General features: G+C 39.1%; 3 gene segments (V, D, J or C); 1 reads left to right on the forward strand and 2 right to left on the reverse strand.

Annotated features, from left to right (window-relative positions):
- Positions 1 to 660: 660 nt before the first annotated feature.
- On the reverse strand, positions 661 to 1302 carry LOC114440384 (immunoglobulin kappa variable 2D-28-like). The segment is given in 2 exon segments: positions 661 to 968; positions 1184 to 1302. Coding segments are annotated over 2 exon segments (360 nt in total).
- A 2252-nt stretch (positions 1303 to 3554) lies between these two features.
- Positions 3555 to 4794, forward strand: LOC114440435 (Ig kappa-b4 chain C region-like). The segment is given in 2 exon segments: positions 3555 to 3615; positions 4312 to 4794. A coding segment is annotated over 1 exon segment (315 nt).
- A 4704-nt stretch (positions 4795 to 9498) lies between these two features.
- LOC114440399 (immunoglobulin kappa variable 2D-28-like) lies at positions 9499 to 10100 on the reverse strand. The segment is given in 2 exon segments: positions 9499 to 9803; positions 10016 to 10100. Coding segments are annotated over 2 exon segments (357 nt in total).
- Between the last annotated feature and the right edge of the window lie 1204 nt (positions 10101 to 11304).

The following is an 11304-nucleotide window of genomic DNA, read 5'->3' on the forward strand; positions in this document are numbered from 1 at the left end:
GAATCAAAAGTATATCATGTTTCTTACTACCAGTTCAAATATTAGAACAATCCTACTAAAAATGACTGTTTTACAGACATTTTCTGAGATGTCTCCCAAACAGAATCGGAAGTGTCCCAAATACATGACAGTTGGTTGTTAGCACTCTAAAAATACATTGTAACTAAAATGCAATATAATGTTTTTATTCTACCATTTTATTGTAAAAATTACAGTAAATTGTTACTGTACAAAGATATAAGAACATGTATTTTTTTTACAGTATGCAGATTCACAACAGTATAACAGTGACTTGCCCAACACTTTGTTGTAGTGTGACTGGTAATGTTTCCTTTTTATACAAAGAAAAACAAACAAAAAAAGGAACTTAATGATTTTGCTGTAAAACATTCACTTTTCTAAATAAAGCTCTGTTTTAATTTCTCTTTATTTGGACCTGATTCCAAGAGAAAAAAAATTAGATTTAAAACCCTTAAATATTTCCAACAGCTGTATATTAAATGTTACATAGTTAAGAGCAAAACGGTTTAATGCAATATATTAAATCAATATATTAAATCATATCAACTATAAATGATGCTGCTGTTAACCTTGTGTAGTTTTTGTGCAGCTGTTGATCAGTTCCTCTTTATCCGTGTGAGGTTTTTGTACGACGTTGTATCACTGTGTGAACGGAACGCTGCTACTCTGCTGACAGTAATAAACTCCTGAATCTTCAGCCTGAACTCTACTGATGGTCAGAGTGAAGACAGTCCCAGATCCACTTCCACTAAAACGATCAGAAACTCCAGACTGACGGGTTGTAGCAAGATAAATCAGGAGTTTAGGAGCTTCTCCAGGTTTCTGAAGGTACCAGTGGAGGTAGTTACTGATACTTGAACTACTTTTACATGTGATGGTTGCAGTCTGTCCTGGAAGAACAGACTGAGATCCAGCAGACTGAGTCAGAGTGATTTGTCCTGATGAACCTGGAAAAGATGAAAAAGAGGAGAAGGAATATTGAGAGCAATCCAGCTTGGAGGAAGATGATCAACATCCAAAGAGAAGAGAATCATTTCTTTAACATGGAGAACAGATGGAAGAAGGTCACTGCTGCTTGGTTCAGTCTTTCTCCATCACAGCACAACATCACTATGCTGAAGCTGCTGCATCCTGAAGCAAAGTTTTCAGCAGAGACTCTCACCCTGAACAAGGAGCCCCAGGGTGGCCAGCAGTAGACTCAGTGACATCATCATTGTGCTGCCGGTGTGTCAGTGGCTGTGAAAGGCCTGGACAGACACTGATCAACACCGTCCTCTTAATGGCTGGAAGCAGAGAGGCAGGACACATATGCAAAGACACAGAGTCAGTCAGCTGGAGCTCTTTCCTCCTCACTGCTGACAGCACTGACACTTTCAGTCATTTCTGAATGATGCAGTGGAAATCTGTGGGAGACAGCTTGATCTCCATGAAGCAGACACACACACTGATGGAACTGATGTCATGGAAGAATTCTCAGTCTTAAGAATAATAATTTTCAGTGTCTCACAGAGGCTGAAACATTATTTCTTCTCTGCTGCTGGGTGAGAGACATGAAAGTCCTCTGAGGAAGACAGCAGGGTTTGTCTCTGTTTGTCACGACTTGTTGTTATTTATGGTTTTGGATGTCCTTGTTTTGGGTTTTTAGTTTGATCTGTGTTTAGTTATTGTTATTTTCCTGTAGTCCTGGTGTTTTGTTTTCCTGGGTTTGTGTTTAGTTGTCTAGTCTTGTCTTGTGTTTCCTGTTTTACTTTGGTAGCCCTGTCCTCCCTGTGTATTGTCTTGAGTTTTGCTTCCTGTGTTTTCCCTCCTTGTTGATTACCAGCCCTGCCCTCATGTGTGTCACCTGTGTCTCGTTGTCTACCCTGCTCCCTGCGTATATAGTCTTTGTCTTCCCTGCACTCTCTGCCAGTTTGTCTCGTGGTCACTCCTGGGGTTTGTTCTCGTCACCTTGGGTAATGTGTGTGCACATTACCAGCCTGGACTTCACAATAATCCGGTAACCTTGCCTTGCCATGTTTTGTTCCTGGAACTCTTGTTTTATGATCCTGTTTTGCTTTTTGCATTTTTCCACCGAGTGTGTGATTTTGATTTTGACCATTGGACTTGTTGCCCTCCTGGCTTTTTAATAAAGACTCTGCTGGAGTACTGCACCGCATTCTGCGCCTGTGTCCTCTTTCACCCGCACAAACCCTGACACTGTTAGTTAATTCAGAGGAATACAAAATACAAACAAACAATATCGAGAAGCTAAACGATAAAGGTTTAAATCAAGCAATTAATGATGGAAGATTCATATTGTGTGAAGTAAAAGATGATCACCCAAACACATTTTAATAATAAAGGTACACTATAGAAAGTAATTACCCAGATATAAAGTGTGTCTACAATTATGGTATTTGTGATGTGTTTAGATACAGTGTTTTATCTCTGTGAACTTCTTACAGCATTTTGTGTGTGTGTTCAGTGAAGTGTCAGTGTGTGCAGCTTCCAGCTGCAGCAGTCAGTTCAGTTTCTGTTCAGTTTGACTGAGGGAGGTTTTTGTACGACACTTTTTCACTGTGTGAACACATACTGACTGTTGATGTAGTGATAACTCTGACAGTAATAAACTGCTGCATCTTCAGCTTGAACTCCACTGATGGTCAAAGTGAAGTCAGCTCCATTTCCTGCTCCACTTCCACTGAATCTGGAGGAGATTCCTGAAAATCTGTCTGATGTTATGTAGATCAGGAGTTTAGGAGCTTCTCCAGGTTTCTGCTGGTACCAGGACAGGTAGTACTGTGAACCAGAATAGCGAGCTACTGTTGGACTGGCCTTACAGTCTATAGAGACAGTCTGACCAAGCTGCACTGATTTGGCTGCTGGCTGAGTCAGGACAACATTTTGTCCAACAGACCCTGAGGAGACAGAAGAAACACTGGACATGAGACACTGAGGTGAAACTCAGCTACACTCCATCACAGAGAAATGATGTTCCTCACCCTGAGTGAAGCAGAGGAGAGTCCAGATGAGGACACAGGTCAAAGTCATGTTTTTGATGAGGAGGATTTCTGTTGTGATGAAGGACAGCAGTCAGTCATCATCCAGTGTTCAAGTGTCAGGACTATAAAGTCTCCCAGAGCACTGGAGCATGCTGCTGCTGATGCAAAGTGACTCTCTATGGAAATGAACTGAGTGACTCCAACAGGGACTGGGATCAATCTGATGATGCTGTTTATCAATGGATCAATCACTTTATTAGAACATTGATCAGGAATGTATCAGAGCTGTTTATGGAGATTTGTTGCAGCTGAAAATATTTGTAAAGAAATGTTTGTTTGGATTGTTACATGCAGAAGACTCCGTTTGAATTTGACATATTGAATTCAAATGAAATCAATCTAAAATAATGTCAGTATTTTCTGTCACTCTCTTTTGATTCATGTTCATATGAATCAGCTGAGTTTTACAGGCTGAGGCTGTTTGTGTTGGGTTTGTTTGTTTCAGAGTCAGAGAGCCGTGTCTCTCTACAGTCAGAGGTTTTTGTACGACGCCTCCATCACTTTGTATCACTGTGGTACACGTTCGGTGAAGGAACCAGACTGGATCTTGGAAGTAAGTCAAACTGTGTTTAATACTAAATACAATGTCTAGAATTCATGTTTAAAATGTTTTTAATGTTTAAAGGAGACCGGTTCCAGTTTTAGTCTTGATGTTTTTATGTGTGCTGTCATATCAAGGAGGAGAACTCAGATCAGCTTTTCTTCTCTTTTATGTGCACTTTCATGTCAAAGTGAAATTGAAGCAAAAAGATTCATTCCTCCTAAAATGACTTTTTCATGTTCCAGCACAGTAGCTGTTATTAGGATGGATTCAGAATCACTTTCTTCAAGTAAACCTGCACAGAGTGCAGATAAAGATGGACATTTGGAAATGTGTCAAATCTCTGATGTTTTTATTTTCTCATTTTATTTTAAATGTCAAAGTAAATGATGATTGAAATGCACATCAATTCATCCTTTCTGTTTCCTCTAAGTCTTTGTATAGTTCAGACATTTGATGACAGTGTTGTTGCTTCTTGTATCAGCAGTGTAGTTGGACATATTTCAGGTCAAACTGTAGGATGATTGTCTCTGTGCTGATAAGCATGAGAGGCTTCTTAAAGGGAAGTGAAACACTGTGCGAGTCAGTGACTGCTGGAGCAGAAAAACATCTGCCAGAAACTTCCTCAAGGAGAAGATCCACTCTGTGTCTGCTCTTTGATTGACAGCTGTGTGCTGCCTGTCCTCTAAGCTGCTGTGTGTCTCCTAGGTGATGCCCGTCCCACCCTGATGGTGCTGCCCCCCTCCAGTGAGGAGCTGCGGCAGGGGAAGGCCACGCTCACATGCCTGGCCAACAAGGGCTTCCCCTCAGACTGGAGGCTGTCCTGGAAGTTGGACGATGGCAGCAGCAGCATCAGCTGGGAGGAGAGCAGGAGCCCCGCGATGCTGAAGGACGGCCTCTACAGCTGGAGCAGCACCCTGAGCATTAATGCAGACCAGTGGGGGAGGGTGGGCTCTGTGACCTGTGAGGCCACCCAGGGCTCCCAGACTCCACTCTCACACACACTGAGGAGAGACCGGTGTTCCCATTCTGAGCTTTCTTAGTGTGACTCTCATACTGCTCACACTCTGATCATTCTGTCTGCTTCGTTTTTTTGTCTTTTATTGCATCTTTAGTCTGTTTGTTGTTTCTCATAAAGCTCATGTCAACATTTTAAAGCAATAAAAACAGACATAATAGAACGCATCTTTACTTCCAGTGTGTTATTCATGTCTCACAGTACAAAGATAATTTAATGTAATTCACAACCATTCAAATAAAAACACACACATTAAGGGAGGTTATTGTAAACAGATGGTCTGGGATAAAAATGCATTTATATTTAGAATTAAAAGGTAGAGAATCACATGCTTGTACTAATGCTGATTACATGTAAACACTATGAGGACCTACTCATGCAATCAGGTGATTTCATTTATTTTATATTAGTCAGATATTATTATCATCGCAAAACTAAAACAAACTTTAACTGTCAGTAAAATAAACTCATCAGTGAGCAGTGGTTCACTCTGATCTTTGGTGCAATACTTACAGTAAATCATGTTCAAAAGCATGTTCATTAATAGTAAATATGAAAAGTGACATTATGTTTTTAACATGTTTATTTATGTTAATAAATAAATTATTATTTACATTAATCAAACTGTTATTTTGATTATAGAAAATAAATACTACAAAATTATTTAACAGAAAAGGTCATGAGGTAAAATTTGGATCTTAAAGATTTACAATGAGCATATCATTAGCATGCTAATTTAAGAGATAATAAGATAATCCTTTATTAGTCCCCACAGGGGAAATTCAGTGTTACAGCAGCAACAGAACAAGTAAGAAGAAAAAAATATATAGAAAAATAGATAAATAGAATGAACACAAGGTGAATGAATAGCTTGATTAAATACCAGAATAAAGTGACTTGAGTACTAAACTGTTATTCAACATTATGATCTGGATGTTTTTAATTATGTGTGCTTTAACTTTGACACAGTGTGTGATCTGTATGACGGTTTATACCAGTGACTGATGTGTGTGTTCAGTGAAGTGTGTCAGTGTGTGCAGCTTCCAGCTGCAGCAGTCAGTTCAGTTTCTGTTCAGTCTGACTGAGGGAGGTTTTTGTACGACACTTTTTCACTGTGTCAACACATACTGACTGTTGATGTAATGTTCACTCTGACAGTAATAAACTGCTGTATCTCCAGCCTGAACTCCACTGATGGTCAGAGTGAAGTCAGACTTTGATCCACTGCCTGTAAAACGATCTGGAGTTCCTGAATATCTGCTGCTAGTAGTATAAATGAGCAGTTTAGGAGTTCCTCCATCTCTCTGTTGGTACTAGGATAGGCAATTTCCATTAACATTCTGACTGGTACTACATCTGATGCTGATGTTTTTGCTGAGGAGGATTTCTGTTGTGATGAAGGTCAGCTGTCAGTCATCATCCAGTGTTCAAGTGTCAGGACTATAAAGTCTCCCAGAGCACTGGAGCATGCTGCTGCTGATGCAAAGTGACTCTCTATGGAAATTAACTGAGTCATTTCTCATATGTAGCTAAAAACTTGGAGAGATGGAAAGAAAAAAAACACACTTTACAGTAAATTAATAACTCTTCTGGACACATAAAAACTAAACTTAAAAGACATTACAACTCTTGAACAAAGACAAAATTCAGACTGCCATTTTGTGAATGTTTTGTGTGTGTTTTTGAATTTTTAAACTCCTGTGTTCTGTCCACACTTTCCCTCCTATCAGCCACACAGACCCTCTGCCCAGGAAATCCCACTGACTGATCTGTCTTTCACACCTTTTTGAACACTTTGTAAATAAACTGACCCACTTAATTCCTTACCACATCTGATGGATACAATAAAGTCTTATTCCAAAGTTCCAGGTTACATAATTAATTGGGATAAATGTGAAGCTATGTCATTATCAGCTTTCTGTTATCCACATATGGTGGAGAAAATTAAGTCCAAATGGGTTCCGAAAAGTATGCAATATCTAGGGGTTAGACTTAGTAAAGACTTGGAGGAGTTACCACAACTAAATTTCAGTTAAGACACAATTTGAAAAATGGGAAAAGATCAAACTCACCATGTGGGGTAAGATTAATATCGTTAAAATGATTATAGCCCCTCAATTTAATTATATGGTTAAGATGTTGCCAATTACAGTACACAGTAACTGTAACTATTTTTGAACAACATGGGAATTTGTCACGACCTGGTGTTGTTTTCCTTGTTTTGGGTTTTTAGTTTAATCTGTGTTTAGTTATTGTTATTTTCCTGTAGTTCTAGTGTTTTGTTTCTCTGGGTTTTTGTTTAGTTCTTGTGTCTTGTCTTGTGCTTCCTGTTTTTCTTTGGTAGCCCTGTCCTCCCTGTGCATTGTCTTGAGTTTTACTTCCTGTGGTTTCCCTCCTTGTTTTTATTACCTGCCCTGCCCTCATGTGTGTCACCTGTGTCTTGTGGTCTTCCCTGGCCCTTGTGTATTTAGTCTTTGTCTTCCCTGCACTCCCTGCCAGTTTGTCTCGTCGTCACCCAAGGGGATTGTGTTTTAGTCTCGTCTTCGTCTTTGCCATGCCACGCTACAGCCACGTTATCCAGGTTATGTCATGCTATGACAGAAACATAAAGCAGCGTCTTGTTTTTTTGATCCTGTTTCCTTGTTAAGTGTCTTGTTCTTGCCTCACCTAGTTTTGCCAGTAATTGTGTGATTTTTAGTTTGTTACTTTTTGCCTTTTGCCCTCCTGGCATTAAAAAAAGGAACTTTAACTGCTCTGCCTGCAAACTGTGTCCTCCCACACCACAAACCCTGACAGAATGTAATTAAGCATTTCATATGGGAAGGTGAAAAGATTGAAAAAGGCTTTCTAATCCCACATTATATTATTTGTCATATGAATTGGCTAAATTAGTTAAATATTGGGAGCAGACTAAGAGTGTGAGAGTGGCTAAATATTGAAGTAGATGTTTGTTCACCCTTTAAGCCAATACATACATTGTCTCAAAAAATTGTTACAACGAATCCAGTAATCATTCATTCTAATGGGGTCTGTTCTGAGCTACACAGAATGCTTAAACTTCCACACCATATACAAAAATATTCATCTCTCTGGAATAACCCAGCTATCTGTATTGGGGAAACACCTCTGTTCTGGGGGCAGTGGCACACCTGTGGAATACACACGATAGGAGATCTATATAGGGATGGACGATTTATGTCTGATGTGGATTTAATTAACACATTCCACTTAAAAGAAAAAGGGAAGATGTGGAGACACTTACAAATGAGGCATTGTGTGACCTCCAAATTTAAACACATTGCAGAAAATTATATTTGTTTTATAAGATGCTGAATTATAGGCTGAGTAGTTCAGCAACAAATATCAAAACCCTCTGGGAGAAGGAGTTGAAAACAACATACACAAATGAGGAATGTTTGTAATTTTGTCAGAGAATGGAAAGTATGTAAAGGAAGCCAGAAGCAAATGTGTTAGGGTTTTGGCCCACTGGGACTTTTTGCTGTCTTTTTTTTTTCTTTCAGGCACGCCAGGGTGCTCGGTGGCAGCAGCAGGTGGGGTGGAGATCAGCAGATGATTCACACCGGATGGTGATCCTGTGATTACCCACCAGTACTTAACACCTGCATCTGGCCCAGTTCGCCGCCAGTTCTTCGTTTAATCTTCAGCGAGGCGCTTCCTCCCTGTGGCTGCTGCTCCCCTGGGGTGCCTTCCTCCCCAGCAAGTGGCTGGATCTCCTCAAGAAGGACGTTTTGCCGTTGTCCCCTTGTAGAACCCTAAAAGTATCAGATCGGGACTCGGTATTGGCAGATACTCAAAATAAAATGATTTGGAGTCGGACTTGAGGTCAAAAAAACCTGATCAGGACATCTCTAGTTTAAACACACAGATAGATAGATAGCCTAGATTTTTTTATGTGAAAATAAGGTTATCTATTAGCTGCATAAGTTGTCATGGACTAAATAACATTATGAATCAAAAGTATAGCATGTTTCCTACTACCAGTTCAAATATTAGAACAATCCTACCGGAAGCGCCCCAAACACGTGACAGTTGGTTGTTAGCACTCTAAAAATACATAGTAACTAAAATGCAATATAATGTTTTTATTCTACCATTTTATTGTAAAAATTACAGTAAATTGTTACTGTAAAAAGATGTAAGAACATGTATTTTTTTACAGTATGCAGATTCACAACAGTATAAATATATATTTTAGGTTAAAATGTCAAGACAGACAGGTTTTATTTTGTATGATTGAAATGTTGAAAGGGTTTGGTAAAACATTTGTGTTACAGTGCTACCAAGTTAGGAGAGACTAGCTTCAGTTTGTTTATTGTGAGATTAGCAAAATGCATGGTTGGTGTGGGAAGGAGTAACTATGTAACTAGTAATGTAACTAATTACTTTTGAAATAAAGTAATTAGTAGTAGAGTAGTTGTAGAGTAGTTGCTTTTGAAATACATAATCAGTAATCAGTATTTTAATTACATTAATGAGTGATTTGCCCAACACTTTGTTGTAGTGTGACTGGTAATGTTTCCTTTTTATGCAAAGAGAAACAAACAAAAAAAGGAACTTAATGATTTTGCTGTAAAACATTCACTTTTCTAAATAAAGCTCTGTTTTAATTTCTGTTTGTTTGGACCTGATTCCAAGAGAAAAAAAAAATAGATTTAATTAAATATATCCTTAAATATTTCCAGCATTTGTATATTAAATTTTACATAGTTAAGAGCAAAAAGGTTTAATGCAATATATAAAATCAATATATTAAATCATATAAACTATAAATGATGCTGCTGTTAACCTTGTGTAGTTTTTGTGCAGCTGTTGATCAGTTCCTCTTTATCCGTGTGAGGTTTTTGTACGGCATTGTATCACTGTGTGAACAAGCTGCTACTCTGCTGACAGTAATAAACTCCTGAATCTTCAGCCTGAACTCTACTGATGGTCAGAGTGAAGACAGTCCCAGATCCACTTCCACTAAAACGATCAGAAACTCCAGACTGACGGGTTGTAGCAAGATAAATCAGGAGTTTAGGAGCTTCTCCAGGTTTCTGAAGGTACCAGTGGAGGTAGTTACTGATACTTGAACTACTTTTACATGTGATGGTTGCAGTCTGTCCTGGAAGAACAGACTGAGATCCAGCAGACTGAGTCAGGGTGATTTGTCCTGATGAACCTGGAAAAGATGAAAAAGAGAAGGAATATTGAGAGCAATCCAGCTTGGAGGAAGATGATCAACATCCAAAGAGAAGAGGATCATTTCTTTAACATGGAGAACAGATGGAAGAAGGTCACTGCTGCTTGGTTCAGTCTTTCTCCATCACAGCACAACATCACTGTGCTGAAGCTGCTGCATCCTGAAGCAAAGTTTTCAGCAGAGACTCTCACCCTGAACAAGGAGCCCCAGGGTGGCCAGCAGTAGACTCAGTGACATCATCATTGTGCTGATGGTGTGTCAGTGGCTCTGAGAGGCCTGGACAGACACTGATCAACACTGTCCTCTTAACAACTGGAAGCAGAGAGGCAGGACACATATGCAAAGACACAGAGTCAGTCAGCTGGAGCTCTTTCCTCCTCACTGCTGACAGCACTGACACTTTCAGTCATTTGTGAATGATGCAGTGGAAATCTGTGGGAGACAGCTTGAGCTCCATGAAGCAGACACACACACTGATGGAACTGATGTCATGGAAAACCTCTCCTTCTTATTATGTAGGTTGATTTTTATTATTGGAAACATTTACACTGCAAAAACCGGACTCTAGCTAGAATTTCTTTCTTGCTGCATGGACATTTGGACATGGAATTCCACTGCTTTTTAGTATTTCTCTCTCAAATTTAGCAGTGCATTCCTCTGTGGAAATCAGAGCGTACAATGACAGACAGCAGGGGTTTTCCAGGTGCATTCATTCAGAGAAACAGAAAATATGTGTTAAGTGTTACATTTAACCATGTTGAGTCTCAGAAAATGCTTTAACCTCTGACCAGATTAATGAAGCTGAGGGAAGATGGGAAGAGAAGGTGATGTTAACTATAAAGTAATATTATCTACATACAGTTGAAACCAGAAGTTTACATACACTGTATAAAAAGGCACACAATATTTTTTCTCACTTTCTGACATTGAACCAGATTAAACTTTTTCTCTTAGGTGACTAGGATTACTGAAATTATTTCAATTTGCTAAATACCAGAATAATGCAGGAAGGATTTTTTTTTTAATTTTTTAATACTTTCTTCAAAGACAGGAGTTTACATACAGTAATGTTACTATGCCTATAAGCAATGTGGGAACACTCACATGATGTCATGTCTATGGAAGCTTCTCATAGGTTTTTGACAACAATTGAGTTAGTTGGAGACACACCAGTGATTGTATTATAAGGCACACCTAAAACACAATGCTCCTTTGTGTAACAGCATGGGAAAGTCAAAAGAAATCAGCCAAGATATCAGAAAAAGAATCGTAGACTAGCACAAGTGTGGTTCATCCTTGGGTGCAATTTCTAAATGCCTGATTCTTCGGTTCAAACAATTATAAGCAAGTATAAGCAACATGGGAATGTCCAGCCATCATACCGCTCAGGAAGGAGACTGGTTCTCTGTCCCAAAGATAAATGGGCATTGGTCCAAAATGTGTCTATCAAGAGCAAAAGCCAAAGACCTTGTGAAGATGG

Source organism: Parambassis ranga, chromosome 1, assembly GCF_900634625.1.
Source record: "Parambassis ranga chromosome 1, fParRan2.1, whole genome shotgun sequence".
Taxonomy (NCBI): Eukaryota; Metazoa; Chordata; class Actinopteri; family Ambassidae; genus Parambassis; species Parambassis ranga.